General features: G+C 37.6%; 3 protein-coding genes across 4 annotated transcripts; 2 read left to right on the top strand and 1 right to left on the bottom strand.

Moving 5' to 3' along the window:
* Positions 1-2,869: 2,869 nt before the first annotated feature.
* Positions 2,870-8,025, bottom strand: ccdc36 (coiled-coil domain containing 36). 2 transcript variants are annotated; one of them, XM_028447495.1, is made up of 8 exons: positions 7,930-8,025; positions 7,681-7,747; positions 6,813-6,948; positions 5,620-5,782; positions 5,510-5,549; positions 5,321-5,405; positions 4,121-4,236; positions 2,870-4,025 (listed from the first exon to the last, which is right to left on the bottom strand). In XM_028447495.1, the coding sequence occupies exons 6-8, from the start codon at positions 5,340-5,342 to the stop codon at positions 3,387-3,389; spliced, it is 777 nt and encodes a 258-aa protein (XP_028303296.1). In that variant the 5' UTR covers positions 5,343-5,405; positions 5,510-5,549; positions 5,620-5,782; positions 6,813-6,948; positions 7,681-7,747; positions 7,930-8,025; the 3' UTR covers positions 2,870-3,386. The 2 variants fall into 2 exon arrangements, with proteins under 2 accessions (XP_028303296.1, XP_028303295.1); XM_028447494.1 differs by having other exon boundaries at positions 5,655-5,782.
* A 1,348-nt stretch (positions 8,026-9,373) lies between these two features.
* c5h1orf159 (chromosome 5 C1orf159 homolog) lies at positions 9,374-15,039 on the top strand. Its single transcript, XM_028448125.1, has 9 exons — positions 9,374-9,584; positions 10,426-10,506; positions 10,926-11,010; positions 11,111-11,206; positions 11,291-11,347; positions 14,206-14,340; positions 14,458-14,483; positions 14,617-14,641; positions 14,826-15,039. Exons 2-9 carry the CDS (start codon positions 10,435-10,437, stop codon positions 14,918-14,920), a joined length of 591 nt encoding a protein of 196 aa, XP_028303926.1. The 5' UTR covers positions 9,374-9,584; positions 10,426-10,434; the 3' UTR covers positions 14,921-15,039.
* A 2,616-nt stretch (positions 15,040-17,655) lies between these two features.
* On the top strand, positions 17,656-22,757 carry perm1b (PPARGC1 and ESRR induced regulator, muscle 1b). Its single transcript, XM_028446442.1, has 4 exons — positions 17,656-17,802; positions 19,346-21,849; positions 21,918-22,034; positions 22,199-22,757. Exons 2-4 carry the CDS (start codon positions 19,371-19,373, stop codon positions 22,285-22,287), a joined length of 2,685 nt encoding a protein of 894 aa, XP_028302243.1. The 5' UTR covers positions 17,656-17,802; positions 19,346-19,370; the 3' UTR covers positions 22,288-22,757.
* The last annotated feature ends 11 nt before the right edge of the window (positions 22,758-22,768 follow it).

The raw sequence follows: 22,768 nt of genomic DNA, 5'->3' as shown, positions 1-22,768 counted from the left end.
CGTGCTTCCCTCTCTCTTTCCTTTGAGTGTGTGTGTGTCCTCGTTCTGAGAGGAAAAAAAAACCAGAAACACAGCAGCCCGTGTGTGTGTGTTTGGCTCTCTCTCTCTTGTGCGTGCGCGTGCCTGTGCATGTGCGTGCGCGCGCTTCCCTCTCTCTCTTGTGTGTGTGTGTGTGTGTGTGTGTGTGTGACTCTGCGAGAGAAAAAACCAAGGCGCACAGAAGCCAAAAAGCTGACACTCGTCCAAATGAAAGCATTAAAGCCAAACACCCAAAGGGAGAAATCTGATTCACGTTTAAACAAAATAAAAACAAAGATAAAAAGGAAGTAAAACTCACCGAAAGCATGATCTGAGTTCACATCATACCAAGATTGTATATGCGTATGCATATATTATTTGTTTATTGGATTCTTCATCTGTTTGATTCACAGAAACACAATTTAGGTTAGGTTCGGGGTTTTAATCTATTTTGCTTTCGGTACAGAGGTGAACTCAATACATGGCATCGGGGTGTTTTGGAAACTTTGGTTGCCCGTCTATCTATGGTCAGGACCTCACAGGCTGTCTGTGGGTGTCCGAACAAAACCAAAGTAAATAATGACCAGCCGTATTTTATGCCTAAACAAAATATCCGAGCCCGAAGAAAAACAGAGGGAACCTAAAGCATTAAAAAGCAAAGAACCTCAACCATTTGAGCCTTTCTCATGGCACTTTATTCACTGCGTCAAAACACAGAACAGCTGAGGATCAAAATCAAAGCTCAAAGCTGAAAATCAATACAATGCTTGACTGGTTCCAAAAAAAATCAACACAGAGCGAATATATATGTAAATGAAAATTTATATATATATGTTTATAAAGGCAGCTTTACCTTAGTCCGAATTGGTGTTTGAGGTTTAACCGATGGTTCGTGATCCAGTCTCTGTCCGAGGGGTGGACAGAAGATGGTCCTTGTTCGTGATCGCCAATTGTTACGGCTGAATTTACGGTTGACCTCATTTGGAGACATGATTTATTGCTCTGGTTGAATGATGGAGTCCAGGCGAAGCATTGATGGTTTTATAAAAAAGGTTTATTCTAAACTAAGTTAAAAAGTACAAGATGGAACAAAAGAAGTGACCGTCCCGGCCGGAGGTCCGATGATTGAGTGGCACACAGTTCTGATCCAACACGTATATTCCCCTCAGTCCCCCTCCCTTGTCCCCCCAGGAGATAGAGATAGAGGCAGAGGGAGGAGGTGAGGACAGAGGGTGAAAAAAGAAAAACAGTTACTCCTTTGAGTCAAAACAGTCTGTTCCCCCGGTATCTGATTGCGGAGAAGTGTGCGTTTTATGTGTTCGTGTGTGTGTGTGTGTGTGTTGGATGTGTATGGGGTGTGCATGTGACTATGTGACTGTGTGAGCATGTGAGTGCCTATGTGTCCTTGTGCGATTATTGTTATGGGGAGATATCATGTGCGCACACAGAGTGCTTTGGACAAGGCAGTTTGACCCAGCAAAGTTGAAGACATGAAAATCACACAATGGAAAGTTACCCAAGGCTTAAGGATTAAAATTTATGAACTAATAATTTCACCCCCCACACCTTACATCCAAAATTTTGAGTTTTTTTTTTTTTTTTACATTTTTCTCATTTTTAATGCCTTACTGCATTTTCACCCCAGTTTAAGTGTGCTCATCATATTTTAACTATTTTTAAGGGTCATATAATTGTCCTATCTCAGAAAAAAAAAAAAAAAAAACATTTTTCAATTTTTATGCCTTACTATAGCCTTACTTCTGAAATTTGGAATTTTTCACAATTCTCTCATTTTTCTTGCCTTACTGCATTTTCACACCAGTTTAATTGTGCTCATCATATTTTAACTGTTTTTAAGGGTCATATAATTGTCCTATATCTCAGAAAGAAAAAAAAAAGAAAAAAAAAAACTTTCAATTTTTATGCCTTAAGTAGAGTTGTCAATTATGGGCATAATAATAATAACATAATCTGTAGCATTATAAAGGAGTATATTTGAAGGTGCAAAGTAAAATAGCGTGTGCAACTACGAGAGCAAGAGGCCCTTTGCCAGCTTGTGGCGCTCCGGCCTAATTAATCATTGCACACACATTTTCAGTTATTTTTATTTTTCAGTTCTGTTCTGTCCCTCATGTTTCTATTAAGCTTCATGAATCCACATATACTGATTCTGAAAGCCACATGGATTTCCTTGAGCTTGGCAGCGAGTGATGGGTAGTGACAGGCTGTGGACAGACAGGCTCAAATGCTGGACTTATTGGAAGTTCAGTTTATTGTACAAAAAGCTGAAAAGTTGTAGCCTGAGCAAATGCTACGAATAAAAAAATGAGCATTTTGGATTGAAAGACATCTAGACAACAGGAAAAATGAACATAACTATGGCTATGCATCTAAAAAACATGACACCACAGAAATGACAGCGAGATACTGAGAGATGGGTATTTAAATAAAGGGAGTTTGAGGAAAAAAGAGCAGGTTATTTTAGACAGGCATCAGGGAGGCAACACAGCATGGGACACGAGGATAAAGGAAGATCAGGCACATGGGAACACACGTGCACATGACAGAACTTGACACATGGAGGCAACACATTTAAATAAAAATCCTTTGATGAGAAACAATCGGCTATTTGAAAACACTAAATAATGAAAAATAATACTGCTGTGTATATTAATTAATATATTCTGCACAATGATTTTACACTACTTTTCTTTTTTACATAAAAAAATTAAACTGTTTGAGCTAACTCTCAGTTATTTAAAGATGACATTTTTTGGTGATTTAAAGCAATATAAATTATGTTCAAGATTATTGATTTATTCATTATTATTATTTATCATTTAGGGGTCTATTAAGTCTGCTTTATTTGATTATTTAGGTATATAAATATAACATTTGTTTAACGTGTATTAAGCTTATTTTTTTTAATATATTTATTCTTATTTGTTAAGGATTTAGACTGCATTTTGGGTCAAACTGATATTTTTGTGTTCATCTGAGTGTCCTAGTTATTTATAACTGATTTATATCATCGCTTATATACAGGGTTGTATTATTGTTAGATTTAGATTAAGTTGAAATGTGGGGCTTTGAAAAAAGTTAGCACGACTGAGAATGTATTTTATTAACAGAATTATTGAGTATAAAGATATATAATTATAGTATTACACACAAAAAGAAACCATGGATAATAATCCATTCCAACAACACTGAGTATTGTTCAGTTCTTTAATTTATAAAATAAAGCCATATTTTACTGTGGACCTACAACAGGATGTACCTTCCAGTGCGTACAATACAGGTAAAAGTGCACTACGTGCATCTACAGCAGAACATAAAACACAACAGAACATCTGTTAACATCTGTTTTACATCTCAAAGAGCTGCCAAAGGCCTAGGGGCGGCACCGCTGTCCCCTTGTTGGATGGAGACGACAATCTCTCAATGACAGGTGTGACTTTCAACAGGCCTTCAGGACTGTTGCTCTCCTGAGAGAAGACACAGTAAGGGCTGAGGAAACAGCCCCCATTCTCACTGGTCTTCCTCAGTGGGACCACAGTGTCCTCACTGTGTGTTCTGGACCCCCCCTGTATGTAATTGCTGATGAAGGGTGGACTGTTTTCATCTGAGACAGTGCACTTACTCCTCCGTGATACAGCTGAACGACGCTTTCTCAGTCTTTCCCTCGTGGGCTTTGTTTTCCCTCTAATGTGGTTTTGACCCAGAGGGGGGGCTTCGACCTGCTTTTGTTCCAGCTGTGTGTCTCTGAGGTTGTTCTCCTGAATGATGTTGAGCACTGGCCACTGCAGCACTGGTGACGTCTGGCTGGTTTTGTCTACCACACGCTGCGTGTCCATTTTGACTGAATACACTGTGACCAAAGTGTTGAGATGCTTCAAGGCCTCTTTGAGCATGTGCCGCTCATTGTCCTGTTCCTCTCTCAGACCCTCCACGCTTTTCTTTAATGACTGCATCTGTGAGTCAATCTCTGCTGTCGAGCATCCGCTCTTAAAGACATGAATGAAATGAGCACTTATATAATCCACTGTTGTGTTATTTTAACTCAGTTGCTACTATATATATCAAGCTGGACCATATTTACCTTTCTCACCCTGTCCTCCAGCTCTGATATACTTTGTTGCTGGCCATTCATTTTTGTTACCAAAGTATCAAACTGCTGCGATGTGACACTTTGAAAACTGATCAGATTATTTTGCACTGTTGTGAATAAAGCAAAAGTAAAGAATTAAGCAAACTTAAACATGAAATGAGTAAAAAAAGATGAAAATCAATTAAAAGTCATGTTAAAAAAATGTCTAGCTTATAAGATTAAATATTGATTTAAGAAATGCATCATTCGGTGTAAAAAGCACTGATATAGCCTACTGAAGTAGAAGTACTGCTACCTAATTGAAATTGTACTCAAGTGCAAGTACAAGTAAGTCATACATAAAATATTCAAGTACAAGTAAAAAGTAGCTCAATTAAATAGTACCCAAAATTCAATTTATGAGTTACTTTCACTCCCCACATTTATTTTTGGTAATAAATCTTTCTGTTCCCTGGCATACAGTAAACATCTCATGTATAAAGTTAAAAAGGAAGAGACCAAATCTTGCACAATTGGAACTTCAATAATTTTCCACAAAAGCATCTGTATTAAAAAAAAAAAGGTTTGTCAAAATGTACAGTTTTTAAATAAAAAAAAACGCCAATGAATTCAATTCAAACTAATTCTCAGGTTCTAAGTATAGTTACATTTATGAACTCTAAAACTGAAAAAATAACCTCCTTCAATGATGTTTTGGTGTTGTACAGTACGTTTAATCTGATTGGTCGGCTATCATGCAATGCATTTGATAATTGTCTGGTCATTTCATTTTTGTAGTTTCACAATGTCCTTTGATCATTTTAAAACAAAATAATTATAATTTATTCAGTATGGGTGTAGAAATGTAACTAATTATTTTACTTCTTTTAGTAATATTACTGATTCAGAAGTATAATTTAAAAAAAGTACAAGTACCCATAAAAGGAACTAAATTACAGTAACGTGAGTAGTATTTGTTATTAGTTACTTTCACCTCTGCCTGTTTGATATTAAAACAGTCATATTTAAATTTATTAGAAATGGGAGACAGAAAGAAAGAAAATTCAGAGTTAATGAATGAATGACTGAATAAATTAATGTTTTCTCATAAACCACGTTTGAACAAATTTTCCTTGGTAAACAGCTCCATCTGCTGGTAATAACAACTTACTGACACTGCCTACAAAAAACACAAAAAGATGGAAAACTTACAGGTTGCTGAAAAGTTGTCCATTTTTTCCAGGATGGAGTGACACACATTTGTGTTTTTCCCAGTGTCAGCAGTCAAGGTTTGGATCTATAAAACACTGGCATTGGTTTTTCTTTTTCAAATAAATAAAAAAAAAAAATGACCACATCTGACCAACACAGAGAATCAACGCTGGCCTCGTTCTTACTTACACTTTCTTTGATAAGGTGACACTCTTTAACAAAAATACCACTGTAAGGAAAACATGACATAATCACAAATTAGAGCTGATGAAACTTTGTAATGAGCATTAAACCATTACCTTTCTACATGTTATTATGGATAATAATCGGGTACCATTCACTTTTCTCTTTTGTTTTTCTCCTGTCCTCCTCAAATTTCTCTAATATCCCAAAACTTTTGGTTTTGTCCCCAAACAGAGGAGGTTTATTCTTGTAAAGAGTTGAAAGAGTTGGATCACTCCCCTAAACAGTAAAAAAAAAAAAAAAAAAAAAAAAGAAACAAGTTACATCTTTTACTATTGAAATACAAATATTTTCAAAATTTTTAACAGTCTCTTTTGTATTTTCAAGTGTGGTGTGTACTGCAAATATAAATATTAGAGCAAAATATATCAAACTTATGGCCCGCAGGCCAAATTCAGCCCTTCATAGCTTATATAAGGCCTGCAGCCGGATTTTGCAGAGTTAAATATGAAGTAAAAATATAGTGTGCATGCTAAAATAAACAACTACTTTTTACAACATTTAGCCATAAACTACATTTAAAAAAAACATGTATCGATTTTTTAAAATGTTACTTTTGACCAAATTTACAGCAATATTATTGAAATTTATGATATTTCTATTCTCATAAAAAATATTTAAATGTTAAATTTAAATCTAAATGTTCAATTTTAAATCTAAATGTCACGAGGTGATACTAAATATTTAGCTAATATGCAAATTAATCTGGAAGTACCAAAATAAAAGCTCATTCTCATGAATTAGCATATTAGCTAAATTATTTAGTTTCACCAGTGACATTTAGATTTAACATATTTTTACGAGAAAAAATATATCAAATTTCACAAATATTGCTGTAAATTTGGTCAATAGTGACTTTAAAAAAAAATCACATACCTTTAAACAGGGTTTGTTGCTAAATGTTGCAAAAAGTTGCTGTTTATTTTAGCATTCACAACTTTACAATGGGCGCCCCAGATAAAAACACTAATTATTAGGTATATCTCCATACAGTCCAGTTCTGCGTGTTTGTGACTGAATGCTTTAGAGATTCTCAGTGTGCGTGTGTCAGATTATGTCCATAAATGATAAATGACAGTCCAATAGTGTGAAAAATAAAATACGCTTGATTCTTTTCTTCTTTTTTTTTTAAATCAAATGCTTAATTTTTTTTGTCTTGCCCTGTTGAAATCCAACTGGTCTGAACGGGACCCCTGAGCTAGAATGAGATTATCACTCCTGGGACAGAGGATAATAAAGAAAACCTCACCTCTGAGCTAAATTGGGAATTCCTGGATGACAAACTCAAATCTTGAGATGCACCCATAGAATTTTCATTCCAAAACTGAGACCCAAAGAAAATCTGTGAGTCTGTCAACATGGAGTTTCCTCCTGCAGGATCATTTCTGTTTGTTGTTTGCCGCCCATATGTAGGAAAAGAAAGGAAAGTATAAGTTAGAGTATGAACAAAAAATAAATATTGAAATGAGTGAAATTAACGTCATCCCTTTAAACACACATCATGTAATAATAAATGACAGGTTTACATTTTTTAGGCTCAGACAACCACAATCCTACCAACGTTCATATGGGGTAAAAGCAAGGTGAAAAAGACATGACTGAAAATATTTAATACATGCAAATAAATCACTGTATGTCCATCACTTTAGAGTCACTTACTTAGGGTTTAATTCTGTGGTTTGTTATTCTGTAGAATCATTGTAATGATAACAATGTCACTTTATTGTTATGACTATAGTGTGATAAAAGGCTTTGTTTACCTTCTAGACTGTTTATACATTTACTGTGAATTCTGTAAATGTCCTTGTTTTGGTTGCTAATATACAAGTCATGTCAGGGCTTTAGATATAGCTTTCATTTGTTTCATTATTTTAAAAATGTAATCATATTTTAATGTATTCACTTTTTCCTGTTGTTCTGCTCTATTATATATCCAGGGTCAGCTAAGCTAGGCTTCAGCACCAGCTAACCATGATCTAGATCTAGTAAATAAAAGACGGAAGTCCTTTATCAGTTTATTTTAGCTTTCTAACTGGTTGACAAAAAGCACAGCTCGATTAGTTGCTCTCTTACTATAATATTATGTAACGTGAAATATGATATAATTAATAGACTACCTGCTTCCAGTTGGAATATTCAAGATGTCCTTTAAATTCCTCAAATGACTCATCATTTTTTGGTTTCCTGTTTGTAAAAACAATGAGTTAGCTGTATTCATTATCATGTTATCAAAACAACAGCAGCAGTTAAGAAAAGATAGAAAATAGAGCTAACATAGCTAACTGTATATTACAATAAAACTTGAATCATTACTATTCAAAGTGAAATTAAAGAAGCAATATTAGCATAAGTTTGATTTAGCTCACGGAGGAATGAATCACGGAGTTTTAGTTCACCGGAAGAACTTTAAATCTCCCGCCGTCGGAGACACAAGAACGAGGCCACGATGCGTTCATGTTCCGTCAGAAAAGTTAGCACTGAAAAGCGTTAGGGCGAAATCAAACTAGAAAATGTTTTATCTATTAATAGTATTATTATTCCAAATATGTGGTTGCATTAGAGTGAAAAAAGTAATTTTTTATTAAGTAATTTGACAACAACAATAATAAAAAAAACTGAAAAGTAAAATGTGAAATAAAAGGTTTGTTATGCACTGAAAAGCAAGGCAAAAAAAAAATAAAAATAGCAAATTGTGGTGAAAAAGCTTCACATTAGTGGTTCATAAGTCAGTGGTTTATTAGTTGATCCTTTTTTTTTTTTTTTTTTACTGTAGAGGTAGCTGTTAAACGTTTTATCTATTTTACTGTCCATTTTTCTAATCAGTGACTTAATTTGTTTTATGTCTGTTTTGTAGTTCAGTCAAGTCATTGTTAATCAAGCATGAAAGTTTTTGCTTTTGTTTGTTTTCTTCTTTTCGATACATAAAATACAATAATTTTGGTTTGACAGGCATACATCAGTGGTGTTTTGCTGTTGAGTTCTGGCATTTGGTTTTCCTGAAAGTCCAATTTCCCATGGACAAATCAGAAATATCAGCTACTTTGAATAAGTATATTGTTTTCTCTGTTGTTTTTTTTCTCATAGATACCATAATTCTATTGTAGTCTATGTATCTATGGAATTTATTAATAAAAATAGGAAGGATGGGGATAGATATGGAAGCCCATTCCTGCCATTAAAAATAAAAACAAACAAACAAACAAACAAAAAACTAGGAAAAATAAAACAATAACACTAAAAAAAATCTATCTCACAATTATTAGACACTGTCATAATTATGACTTAGATTTTTTTATTTTACATTTCCTAGTTTTTTTTTTTTTTATACAACTAGGAAAAGTAAAAAATAATTACTTTTCCCAGTTTTTATGCAACTATGAACACTAAAATAATAAAAAAAAAATTCTATCTCATAATTATGAGATACTAAGTCATAATTATTTTATTTTACATTTCCTAGTTTTTTTTAATACAACTAGGAAAAGCAAAATAACAATACAAAAAAAAATCTATCTCATAATTATATGATTATGAGATACTAAGCCATAATTATGACTTAGATTATATTTATATTTATTTATATTTTTGTATTTTACTTTTCCTAGTTTATTTTTGTATTTGTATTTTTTAATTTTTGGGCTTCCATAGAAAGGTAGTGATCCCATGGAGAGAAAAACAACAACAACATGCATTTATTTATATATTTATTTATTCAGCAACCAATAATCAATCATTAACTTGATCATGTTGTCTTCGGCGCTCACTCTGTACTCTTATTGTGAAAATCCTTCCCGGATGTGCCCATGCTCATGTTGACAGAGAGCACAGCGGTATATTTATCTCTCTGTATCTTTCCCTGTGTTTCTACAGCTTTTAAACGCTTTGCTGTGGCTCACCGTGGGTGGTCACTTCACCATTAAATCTCACTTTAGTATTTCTGCAACAGACGCCACCGGTCGGGACACGAACCTTACCCTGAGTGTGCTGTGGTTGTGGCTGAATCCTGGTCTTTGGGCCGTTGGTGAGTGAAGTTTCTGTGCATCTGTGGTGCAGCACCAGCACCAGTAGCACATTCATACTGGCTGTGGGTTTAACCCAGTGACAGGTGCAGCTAACACACCACTACTGCTACTGGTGGTGGTGGTGTGGAGCTCCAGCTTTACCAAGGCGTAGGTTAAAGTCAGGCTGCAACTGAAAGTGGGATATAAACCAAAACCCCAGCTTCTAGGTCTCCTCAAAAATCAATATTTTTTTACTCATTAAAGTGTTCTAATCACAGTCTGTGTGATTAGAAAGAGAGATCTTTTCAGCTGGATATGATTTTGCAACAATGGAAACAACAAAAAGCAGCCAGTAATTGCTGTGTGATCGTGTTATACCAGTTTACTGTCAACACGTAGCAGATAAGCTGCTACTTTTACATGCTGCAGCTTTATAATGCTGTGCTGCTTATTTTAATATATTGTAGTTTTGAATGAGTTCACATTATTATTCCTCATTTCTGGTAGATGGCTCACTATACTATACTTGTATATATCTGTATTTTATTTGTGTGTTTTTCTGCGAGTTTTGTGCACACTTGTGTGTGTTTTAAGAGGAAAATTTCTGTTTTTTTTTTTGTTTTTTTTTAATGGCCCCATGTGTGATTTCTGTAATTTTGTATAATTTTTGGAGTTGTTTTTGTGTGTGATTGCTTTAGTTTTGTGTATTTCTGTTGTCCATTTGTGTATTTTTCTGTCATATTGTGTGTTATTTGGAGTCCTGTCATTCAATTACTTTGGGGGCCACACAAAATTAGACCAAGTGCCGCCAGTTTCCTGTGTCTGGTCTAAGTGCTGCTAACTTGTCTATTTCACTTAAAGGGCTCAAGTATGGCTCTGTCATTCCTCCTGGTGTTTGCAGCCACTGTGATTCTTATAAGACCAGAGACACCTGTCACAAAGGTAAGTAAAGGCCAACCTTGATTGTTTACACTTCATTACCAACCCCCTGGCAAGTGAAAATAGTCTGACCAGCTATTATAATTATATGGAGTTAAAATCATGCCAAAACCTCACAAACACACAAATGTTTCACTCACGCACAACGATTCACAAACAAACTCAGTGTGGTTTGTAAATACAAAACATCACTCACAAATAAATTCATTTTTGCAAATAAGAAACATACCTATCAATTAAATACTGCATGTCTTCAATTATGACAATACTACGTGTACACATCATATATAATTATCGATAACTGAATGGTTTACCATTTCCATCAGTATTATACTTTTTTTCTAAACAAAACTTAGCCGACATGACAAGTGACCTTTAAGAGTTCTGGTAGTGCCCGTCCATGTCTGCTGCTTTGTTTACAGGCTCTACATCAGAACTCTATTGAATGCTGTGGTGAAAGGCAGAGAGCAAACACTTCCTGTTCAAATGACACTCATTGTGAACCAGGTAATGCAGAAGCGTTAGCTGTAATGAAATACAACAGAGTCTCCATGTTCACACATTAGGTTAATGGCATTTGAACCGTCTTCTTGTCCAATACCTTCAGGATGCTTCGTGCGTGTCCTTGAGAACAGCAACACCATCTGCATTTTCTGCGACTCAGCAGCTGTGGATCTGGACAACGTCACCATCTGCACCTACAGTGAGGATATGAAATTACAGTGAAAGCACTGAACTGTGCATGTTGTCACTTTTTGTTGACCTTCTGCTGCTTTGTGCTTTCTAGATTACACAGCAGATCGTAGGAACCTTACAACAGTAACTACTGTCATTCCTAAAATAGGTAAGAATGACCTTATGTGTCATGTATTTCTTCATCTTTTTAAATAATCCACCTTGCCAAATGATAGTAATTGAATTGACATGGAAGCATTCATTTTATTCCTTATTCAGGGTTTTGCTTTGTGACTAAAATGATTGTGTGAAAAGTTCGGACCAGTTAATAATAATATAAAGCATTTTTTTTACACCTGTGCCCTGATTAACTGTAGGTTTACGTCAGGTCACAGAGATCCACTCAGGCTGTGTTCGTTATTATTGCAACATTAGTCCCGTTTTTGAAAGCAGGATGCTGGTTGCCAACAGTGTCAGATTTCAAGCCTGTTATTAGTTCATAGCTCTTTAGTGGGACAACAATTGATCACAGAATTTAAAGCTGACTAAAGTGTTGCTTGCCCTTTCATCAGTACAATTAAACCAACACTAAAGAGTAACTAAACCCCAAACCCACTTTTTTCTGCTGAATACATATGTATTTGGGTATTAAGTAGTGCTGTTGATTGATCCTAGTCCAACTTTTAAAAGTCTAGTAAAAGTATTTTAATTGTATGTATTTAGTTGTAAAACGTCAGTTACTGGCCTCTAAGGGTTAAACGCCGGCTAATACATTTGAATTTTGATGTTGGCTGAAACGGATTCTTTAGATTCCCCTGCATCATCAATTTTCACTGTTGGCCCGCCCCTCCCTATAAAAGCTGGGAGGAGGGAGCAGGGTTTCCTCCAATCACATCCCTCAGTGAGCATTGATTGACATTTTGAATGAGGAAGTTTAAAGTTCCGTGTGTGAAACAACCACTGTAGCAGTGATGTTTTTGACTCTGTGCTTCTATAAAGAGCAGATTCTGCGCTAATCAGAGGGTTCATCAAGCTATGTGTGTATTACAGACACATAGTGTGCGTATTCCCGTCTGTCTCTGCGTGTGCGGGAACGTGCATGTACTTATCGCTGCGGTGTGTGTCTTTACGCGTGTGTGTGAGGCCGCAGTGTTCTGAGGCTCATGGCGAGAGTAGAGCAGGGTAATATATCGTCTGTGGGGCTGTGTGCGTTTATGCGTGTGAGCTGTGTATTATATATAATAGTTAAGCATGCAGCGGTCTGTTACTGCCAGGACTGACTGGCTGTCTGAGTGGGCATGTCTTACTGCGTCAGGAGTAACACCCATAACCAAGGCATTTCTTGACTGAAAGCAGGGGTTTAGTTGTATTGTAGAGACAATAAATAACATTTTATTCAAAAGACTGATTCCAAGACACGCTTTTCAAATTTAAATGAGGTATTATGTGGGGACCTGTAGTAATATTGGAGCATACACAAGCACGTTCACACAAATGCGCGGATGACGTGCACACACACATACACGCGGAGGATGCACACACACACACACACATACACACACACAGTAGAGCTTTAATCGAGCCAAAAAAAGAAGACCCAGCCCGAGAGTACAGAATGAAGTCGATGTCTCTTTAAACCCGATCACGTTTAAATTCGACGGTGTTCACATCCGTGCGCGTGCACGTAGAATGATCCGTAGCGAGTTGACGAGCAGCTTCATGTGCGCTACGTCTGGTTGAAGCTACGCTGTTTATATTGGACGGTGCATACAGGCAGCATCAGGGGCAGCTAAGTGGCTGCAGGGGTCCTCGGGTGAAGACGGGAGCATCCGAGCAAATCGCCAGTATTAAATAGACGGTGCGGTTGATGTATGCGTTCTTTGGATTATTCTGATTAAAAAGAGGCTTACAACAACCCATGCACATCTGGAAGTCCCTTTTGTTTCCAAGTGTGCAACAATTATTATGACAATACCGATTTAAAAAATGAAAAAAAAGGAGAAAATGGCCCCAACGTTGCTGAAAACTGAACGTAGGGGGCGTGTCGGGGGCCCCTACTTTCAACAGCGCTGGCGAGAACCTTGGTTACTCTTTAATATTGAAACATTAAGATAGAACTTAGACTAACGAATGTGTCCTCTGACTGGATATAGTGGCGATGCTACTACAGATACTATTTTATTTGCCTCAGACAACATCATTGTGTTGTTTATTTTTTTGTGCACTGCTTTATTGTAGTCGTAATCATAATTGATTTGTAGTTGAACATGGATAATTGAATTGTAATTGACCCCAACCCTGGTTGGCGATGCTGAGACTCAGCAAGTACTTATTCTGCTCTGCTATACGCAAAGAGGGGAGGGTCCTGTAACATAATATAGGTGTTGTAAAATGCAAATACACACATTTTAATTACTCTCATTTTGTAAGTGAGTGGAATGATTCAGTCGCCTGGTGAGGCCACACCCACTTTATTACTTTTTGTAAATCGCCTGTATGAATAATACAAGGAGATTATGATGGATAAGTATTTAGCGCCTCTTGAATAGATTTATTTCTATAGTTTTTTTTTATCATTTTCTCTGGTGTGACCAAGACTGTCCTTTGTATTTTCAGCCCATGTTCTAATCAAGATCATTTCCGCCTAATAATAATGATCATCATTATTATTAGGGGTAATCGTACCCCCATTTGAGAAACACCATTTTAAGGAATAATTGTCTATTCCTCCCTAGTACGTAACATATTCTGTTCTGCAGGGTTTCATTATGTTTGTGATTGGTCAGACGCCGCAAACTCTGCCCCTTTTGTGAGCACACATGCATCCAGGCTGAAAACACCTGGCTTAAATAACATGTTGATAGCCAACTTTGTAGTACAGCTGCTCTGGGATTGAGCCCACTAACGGAGAGATATTCTGGATATATTTATCCAGCTTCGTAGTACAGGCCCCAAAGTGTCTGCAGCCTTATGCCGGTTGTGTATGTTATTGATTCCGCCGTTTTGTTCCGACTCTCTTTGGTTCAGGAGGCGCGGGCGTGGCAGCATCTCTTCTTCTGGGAACTCTGATGATCAGCCTGTTCCTCATTCTCTCCGTTGCTTCTTTTTTCTACCTCAAACGCTCCAACCGACTCCCAAACATTTTCTACCGCCGTAACAAAGGTGAGTGTTGCACAGTCTTTGAACAGGACGACACTAAGCTGCTTCACACCCATTCAAACAGCAGAAGAACATTGCTTGTTCAGCTTCTTACTTGTTTCTCTCTCTACTATTTAACAGCCTTTGTATTCCAACCAAGTGAGACAGTACGTTGATTTCTTTATTTGCTAAAGTTACATTCAAACAATATTGTAATTAAAACTCTGTGAATGGACAGAGAAAGTGGATGTTTACTTACAAAAGTGTTCACAAACTTTCTGTTCCTTTTCTTTTCTTTAGGCTGTAATGATCCCTCCCTCATCAGGTAAGAAATTAGGTTCAAATATTGCCAAACATCTGCTTTTTTAAAATCCCACAACTGCACTAGTTATCTGTGAGTCTTGTGAAGCTCTTTAGGATGCCAGCTAATTGAGCTTATTTCGAGCATGTTCAGCTTGTTCTGGTTGATTTCACAGTGTGTGTTTGTTTTTTCTGGGGGGTTTTTTCAGGGAGGAAGCCCAGATATGTCCGAAGAGAGCGGTCCTCTGCAACAGCAGCGACGCACAATGCCACAATACCAACAACATCCACCACTCAAGCCTAGAATGTGTAGGGCAAGAGAGTACGCCCAGATAGTCAGGGAAATGATCAGCTGGATCTAAAAAAAAAAAAAAAGAAAAAAAAAACAACCACCATGTAAAAGGTCACAACTATCCAGGACTGACATGTTGTAATCATGTTTTTTTGGCTGGGACTTCACTTCCTGCATTGTGTGCATTAACTGTGCGTTGTGTGTCGTCCATTCTGAGGAAGAAAGAAGGAAGCAAACAGGAAGAGCAGAGAGCAAAGTTTTTGTGACAGTCCTCTGTCAGGATTGCCTAATATCGTTAAAGATGTAGTGACTGTTTATAGAATGATGGGATCAATCCTAATCTCAAATCTGAAGCTACAGACTAAATCCCACTATTAAGCAAACTAAGTAAATATCTCGTGCCTCAGTCCAGCTTGAGGAAGTAACTCTAGCTGTGACTGAGTTTGTTTTGTTTCAGTGCATTTTTGAATTTGAACCAAAAGCCAGCAAAACGCTTTGTGTACGTCTTGTTTCTAACACTTGCCATTGGACTCAGTCTTGAAGATTTAAACATATTTTCCTGTTGGTCCAATCACTTATTTATTCTGAAGCAAAGCAAACCAAGCCAGTGAATACCAGAAATGTACATTCAACCTTGCCAAATAGCCATTGGTTGTTGATTGTTTTGATCATCCGAATGTTTTAAAGCCGCGCTATTTATTTACATGTTGTCTTATCGTAAAATGAGTTTAATCACCTTAAACTGGACCAGTAGGATAAGTGACAGATGATATCTCCAGCACATCAGTGATTGCTTTTTTTTCCCCATAGTCTTTTGTATGTTGTATTTATTCACATTGTTTAATCTGCATATTTGAATGTAAATTACATGTATAAGAATCTACTGTGCAGCTGTGTGCTCTCTATTGCATTCCTTGTATACTTTGGGTTTAGTTCATTCATTTTAACGCCAAACACTATAATCATTGAAGCTAAATGCACTTTACTGACAAAGATTTCAGCTTTATTTTTCAATGTAACTTAAGATTACTTGACTGCTGCTGCTAGGTGTGCCCAATGTGTGCAGAAACATGTGCCATGAGCTCTATGCTACTATGAGTCGTGTGGTGAAGAATCTCACATGGCCTTTGTTGTACTGAATGTCCTCCACTACAAACACATTATTTAATGACGTTGCTTTGGTATTCCTGATACTATTTGGGTTATAAAGGTAACTTCTGTATGTAGTACACATCGAGCAGCTCGAGTGAACGTTTTCCAATGTGTCATAAATTGTGTTTTTATCGTTTTTATACAAATGATCATTGTTGTCTATATTCTAGTTCAAGTGCCAGATGCAAAGTGAAGATGTGAGTACTGTTTTGTTTGCAGAAATAAAGCACCTTTCCTCAGTCGTTGGTGTGGTCAGACCGGTTATTGCGACACTGTAAGAACAGGCATCAGGTGTGAGACTTAGAATGAATCCACTCACACTGCATTCCTCTGAGAGAATGCAGTGTGAGTGCATTTATACATAAAAACGGAGTTTACTCACAGGTATTCTCTGTTTTCTCGTCACACCAGTTTTTATTTTTTAAAAAGATTGAACAAGGACATTTAGTATCCACAATTTGATTAACTAGAAGCAGGAACATCCAGTTAGTAGAGTAACTTCACTCCGAAACCATTTTTTCTGCTGAAAACTATGTATTTGGGTATTGATTAATTTTTGTCAAAGTATTTAATTTAAAAAAACAATAAATATTTTAAGAGGGACTGGCTTCTATGGGTTGAAAGCCTGCTATTACAATCAAATTTTGCAATTGGCTGAGAATGGTGGTTTGTGACGTCGTGGCGTCGTCTTGCATCACGAACCACCACTATTGGTCCCGCCCCTTCGCTATAAACTAGACTGTGGTGAGTAGGTTGGATTGAGATCATTGCAAATAGAGATATAGTGAGTAGGTAGTTAGCATAGCATAGATTGTTCTTTGGAGATTTTTTGGGATAGAGTGGGTGTGTCTTAACTGCTCCAGGAGCCCCGCCCATAATCAAGGCCATCAGCCAAACCTGAGGGTTTAAATCTATTTTGAATTTACGGAAGTAAAAAAAACTCTGATCACTTTAAAAACATTTTCTTTTCTTTTTTCAGTCATGTCACTAATAACACTAAACACAAGTCATCAAAGTAAGAAGGACGTACTCTCACGAAGATACAATTTTATTTCAAAGTAGAAAGCTCATATTCCAACATTTTCTCAGTTCGGAAAGACTCTTTTTCTGATTTAAATTGATCAGTAAGAGGAAACAGTTTTATGAAATTACAGGAACTCTGGCAGAACACGCAAACCCCAAGTCAATGTGTACAGATAATTCTAGTCCTTTTACAAAAAATGCCTCTATTTTCTTTTGTCTTAGTAAATATATTTTTCTTATCCTATTTTATTTGTACATCACACTTCTATATATTGACTAAAACATGTTACCATCATGCTAACCCTGGCCTCTGCCATCATTTCAGGGTAAAGAAGTTTAAAAGTGAGGACATGCAGTACTCAGACTTTTAAGAAGTGAAAAATGACTCCAAAAATGCTATAAAATGTAACCTCAGCTCATCATTTTTAATTGTAACATTCACTCTTCCTTCATTCAACAGTATGAATGATTACAACAAATGTAATCATTCATACTGATTACATTTGTTGTTTTTATTATTGTTTTGGTCTTGGGTAAAGGAAGGAGGACGCCTGCACTGGCGGTCACATGTGACAGCTCATTCTGGTCTATATTTAACAGCTGAGTCCAAAGAGTGAGAGTTCCTAGGCTGACACATGCAAGGACATTAGGACATCATATGTCCACGCAGGAAAGAGGAGCGACACCAATAAACTGAATGATTAGTCCCTCTGCAGCAGGTAGGCTTCTGTTTACTCTATGGGAAGATGTTAATAAAAGAGGAAGCAACAGAGATGCAATATTCATGCAACATAAATGTCATGTTGTCAACAAACCTTGAATGACTTTCAGGTTTACTAATATGTCGGTTTTGGGAGTTTTTTGGCAGAGGGATTTCATATTTTATTTCACTTCTAAACCACTTCAGTTTATGTGATCCTGACATTTAAATGATGACAAAGAGGGGATTCATGGCATTTATAGGCATTAAAAAAAAAAATCCTTCAAAGGTCAAACTGAGTCCCAACAACAGCGACTTCTTTCCTATCGATGCATGCATTAAAACTAACCGAATGAAGGTTTTGTAGCACTCATTGGTGTATACAGTATTTACAACGTCCTCTAACAGTACCCAGCTGACTTATACAGATCACATGAGCAGTTTTCTGACTTCAGGCCAAGAGTATTTTGGGGGTCTGTTATGGAACTCATGAGGTGCTGGGCTCTGGGGTCTCACTGCTCTGTCAAACTTTGATCTAATAAAAGTTGGCTTTTATCTCATCAGAAGCATAATGTCGAGGGATTACAAAGCAGCGTTAACCTTTAGACCAGGGGTCACCAACACGGTGCCTGAGGGCTCCAGGTCGCCCGCTTGGACCGTGTGAGGTGCCCTCAGGCCTGTTCTAACAGAGCACGAGCACCAATGAGCTTTATCTAAAATCTGATTCACTTTCCAGGCTTCAAACATACAAAGATAAATACAGATTACAGATTTTGTATTAAATCAACCATTCTTAAACTTTTCTTTACTTGATATAAATGTATGTATAAATGTGTTTTTATAGATGCTGCAGATTTGGTGTTTGGATTGTGATAAGATGTATTTTTTCGCAAAAACATAAGATGTATTTTTGTAAAAATATAACGTAATTAGTACAAACATGTTACATATTTTTAGAAGTGGTCGTTTGGAAATGAAACAATTGCAGAAATAGTGTTGCACATTTAAAATGAAGCATGTCCTGTTCCTTTAGAAATTACTTTGTCGTCCTTCATTATCATTTTAGTTCATCATTTTTTACAAAACCCCAGAAACATCATTACACGGTAATGAAAGCTCAAATGGAGCAGGCCGAAGAAAGAAAACTTATAGGCGACTACCCCATATTCAATTAATATTACAAACATACATCAACAAAAGAAAAGAAGAGAAAAGCATTTTAGTACATTTTGACATTACACAGAATTATCACAAACTACACACATCAATACATTATACTGATGTTTATGATATGGTATTTATATTAATTCAAAATATTACAGGGTTACCTACAGTTAAAAAAGAGCTATGGTTTAATGTCATTCCCTCTAGTTAAAGTGAAACCTTGACAACAGAGTATTTAAGAAGTGTATATCAAACTGGTAGCTATTCAGCTAAGACTGATGACCCTATATTTAGCTCAGATGTGAAGATGACACAAATACTAGAGGTGCTTGTATGATTTAAAACATGTGTAAGCTGCATTGATCTGAATCTAAAGTGAGATACTTCTGTTTTTTCAGACTGAGCAACATGTGAGGCGTCACAATGGATGATTTGGATCACAGCATTCACATTTCTGACAATGACTGGAGTGTTTTCTATGATGAAAGTGAGGAGTGTGTCCTGCTGCTGCCCTCTCTCGCCTCCCCTGATGACTCCTGCCTCAGTGACACAGAGGGTTCTGGAATTTTCAGTTCAGATATTTGCACGGACCAGCATGAGTTTAATTTGAACCCTGATGAAAATAATTTCAGCACTACTGAGGATCAGAGCTGCACAAGCCAAACAGTGAAAGAACGCAGCTCATGGGTACAAGTCGAAGGGAAGCATGTAAACACTACAGAGACCATCCCAGATGAACTCAGTGGTAATAAGACAACCACAGGGAGTACATCAGAGGAACAGAAGAATGTGCAAACAAAAGGAGATTCCACTAATGAGCCAGATTCAGGCAGGGTGGCTTTAAGAGAGGAGAAGGAGCGTTGGTTTGTAACAGTGAATGACAACCTGGCAACGAAGCAAAATGGTGTCACTAACATTAAGAAGAAACAAGGTCTAAAAAAAACTTCTTATAGGGTGAGTGCACTCTGCAGACCCCAAGCAGAGACTCCACAAGGGAATCAAGAAGAAGAAATAAAAACAAATAAAGAAAATGAACCAAGACGAGGAAGAAGGAGGAGACCTCCAAGCCATGAATCAGAGGTCCTTCCCACCTGTGATTGTAATCAGGTACAAGAAGTTGCTCTGTCTGAGGAGAATATTTCAGAGACGACAACAAACAAAAACACAACACGTAGACCTCCGCAGCTGGTGCACGCAGAGTCTGACGAGCTTGACGACAGCGCTGATTTCTTCTCCATTCACAGCTATGACTCAGAAAGCTACTTTTCAGCTCCTGAATCAGTGGAGGAACCTCAGTACGAGGAGAACCTGTCACCACACTGCTTGCCATCTCCAACATCCGACAGAAGTTTGCTCAGTCTGACTGCAGATACCGATGAGCAAGAGGTACATATGCAGTCATGTGAGAGAGCTCTGCCAACCAACAGCTGTGCATCACTGACACTTCCATCTGGCAGTGAAGGAGGTTTTGAATATTCAGCGGACAGCTCCACATGGACGGATGAGATGCAAAGCAGTGCCTTGGACACATCAGGAGCTCAAAACCGTAACATTAACTTGAAAGCATCTAATTGTCTTGACAACCAACAGCACAGCTTTATTTGTGTCCCCAATGTGACGATAACCTCCTGCTCTGCAGAGGACAGCCTTGAAACATATGCAAGATCTGCAAGTCACACTCAACCAGTTTACGCCATTTCTGCTTTCTGGGATGAAATGGAAAAACTGACCATTAATGACATTCTGCATCTCAGGGTAGGAAGAGAAACGTCACCTTACAAATCCTCAGAGGCTGCACAAGACCCTCCCACCTCTTCCAGTGACTGCGGGGTTGACTGTCTCTCTGACAAAGACATGATTGAAACATCCGACACTGCAGATTCCGATTACTTCACACAACCTGACGAATCCAAACCAGATCGCTCAAGCTGTGAGTTTTCCACCTCTGATTTCGAAGAGGAATACTGGCAGTTCATGGGGGACAGCAGGGAGCAGAGCCCTGACACCATTAAGAAGAATCAACAAAGGAATTCTCCTTACTCGACACATGAGGAGCAGTCAACTGGCTCTGAAGGGATGGAGACACCAGTGCCTTCAGAGGACTCAGAGGAAGAGGGCTTTGATGGACAGCAGTGCCAAAAGGAGCATGAACCTATGCAGGCAAGACTAATGATGAAAAGCAAAAGCATGCAAAACGTTCAAGCTCTCATCACGGAGAGCATGTCATCACCATCGTCACTGGCCGCAGAGGAGAAGGTGGTGTCGGACCTGAGCGACTTCCTACAAACAAGGAACTGTGAATCTCTGTCCATTGACACAGATTTACTCTGCACACATGATGGAATCTCCTTTGCCCGGGCGTTTGATCACTTATTAATAGAGATCAATGCAAACACTCAGTGTGTGGAAGTCTACAATCCACAGGACATCTCTGTGAGTCCGGCTTTTGACAGCACTATTTGGGCTTACAGAGATGAAATCTCCTCCTCTTTGCTCCACAGCCTCCAACAAACCCCAGTTCCCATCTTTTCCTGTTCCCATCCCACTGTGAGGGATCTCACTATTGCTAAACTGGACTGCATTTTCTTCCATTCAGGCTGCACAGCAGCGAATGATGTCTCCCCAATGAGAGTTGTGTCTCACGCTTTTATTCAAGCTGACCAACATGGACATCGTAAATGGAAAACTTGGCTGTTGCCCCGAAAGATACATTTTCATAACAAGGGCAGCATCTGTTGGGGGAGCTCAGGTAGCTGGACCTTTCCTGCAGAGAAGATACCAGTAAAGGATGGCGATTTAGCAGTAATGGTGATCAATGAGGGCAGAGTCCGCCCAGCTTCATCTCAGCTGTTCAGAGAACTAGAAGAGCAACAGAGGATGTTGGAAACTATACAGGCAACAAGTAGGTGTGAAAACCCATTACACACAAAACAATGTGCTAATGAACTATTGTGCATGTTTTCTTCTCAGAACCAGAGGGCATTTTCTCATCCCTGAAACAGTCAGACATGTGTTTGGTCTGCATTGCCTTTGCCTCGTGGGTGCTGAGATCATCTGATCCAGAGGCTGCTGATTCCTGGAAAGCAGGTGGGAATGAAGCTGTGCATGTGTGTGTGTGGGAAACAGATAATGGGATGACATGGTACCATAAAGTTCAAGCTAAACAATGTAGCTAATCTTACAGTAATAGAGTTGTATGGTTAGATGAATTACTTAACTGAATTTAAACTTGAAGTAACCTTCCTTTCTAGCCCTGCTGGCCAATGTGAGTGCGCTGTCAGCGATCCAGTACCTGCGGCGGTACGTGAAGAAGAGAAGTTCTCCTCATGATGATCCTTGATCCACTCGTACAGTCATTTCCAAACCATCTCACTTGGGTCCAATATTGAGCTAATAACATTATGTGTAGGGAATGGATGTTTATATAGTTGCAGTTCTTCACATAACAGCAGGGTTACTGTTGCAGTAACACAGTCTAAACCAGAAGTTCTTCACTCGTTTGGCTTTTGAAGTCACTAATAACCAGTAAATAACTAAACTTAGAAAAAAATCTAACTTGTATTTATTAGCTGAAAAAAATAGTGGTTTGTATCTGCAGTACTTAAAAAGAAAACCTCCAAATAATAGGATAAATGAATATTTCTAGTAGCTTGTTATTATTATACATCACTCATGTTTTATAAGAAGAAATATCTTTTTTTTTTTTTTTTAAGGGGTCATAATGGTATCGCTAACATATGCCCCTAATTTAATGGTGTTGGTTGATTTTTGCTTGTTTGAAGGTAAATAAATGTTGTTTGTTTGTGTGGATTTTTGATTGC

This window comes from Gouania willdenowi, chromosome 5 (assembly GCF_900634775.1).
Source record: "Gouania willdenowi chromosome 5, fGouWil2.1, whole genome shotgun sequence".
Lineage (NCBI taxonomy): Eukaryota > Metazoa > Chordata > Actinopteri > Blenniiformes > Gobiesocidae > Gouania > Gouania willdenowi.
This window is presented reverse-complemented; position numbering and strand designations above follow the sequence as displayed.

What these genes read in the sequence shown, in the direction of transcription:
- perm1b (XM_028446442.1), top strand. Translation starts at nt 19,371, where the DNA reads ATGGATGATTTGGATCACAGCATTCACATTTCTGACAATGACTGGAGT. An exon ending in GGAAACTATACAGGCAACAA is followed by an intron (nt 21,850 to 21,917) that starts GTAGGTGTGAAA and finishes TTTTCTTCTCAG; the next exon opens with AACCAGAGGGCATTTTCTCA. An exon ending in TGCTGATTCCTGGAAAGCAG is followed by an intron (nt 22,035 to 22,198) that starts GTGGGAATGAAG and finishes CTTCCTTTCTAG; the next exon opens with CCCTGCTGGCCAATGTGAGT.
- c5h1orf159 (XM_028448125.1), top strand. Translation starts at nt 10,435, where the DNA reads ATGGCTCTGTCATTCCTCCTGGTGTTTGCAGCCACTGTGATTCTTATA. An exon ending in CAGAGACACCTGTCACAAAG is followed by an intron (nt 10,507 to 10,925) that starts GTAAGTAAAGGC and finishes CTTTGTTTACAG; the next exon opens with GCTCTACATCAGAACTCTAT. An exon ending in TTTCTACCGCCGTAACAAAG is followed by an intron (nt 14,341 to 14,457) that starts GTGAGTGTTGCA and finishes ACTATTTAACAG; the next exon opens with CCTTTGTATTCCAACCAAGT.
- ccdc36 (XM_028447494.1), bottom strand. Translation starts at nt 7,736, where the DNA reads ATGATGAGTCATTTGAGGAATTTAAAGGACATCTTGAATATTCCAACT. An exon ending in ATTCCCAATTTAGCTCAGAG is followed by an intron (nt 5,783 to 6,812) that starts GTGAGGTTTTCT and finishes TTTACTGTTTAG; the next exon opens with GGGAGTGATCCAACTCTTTC. An exon ending in TGGAGGACAGGGTGAGAAAG is followed by an intron (nt 4,026 to 4,120) that starts GTAAATATGGTC and finishes CATGTCTTTAAG; the next exon opens with AGCGGATGCTCGACAGCAGA.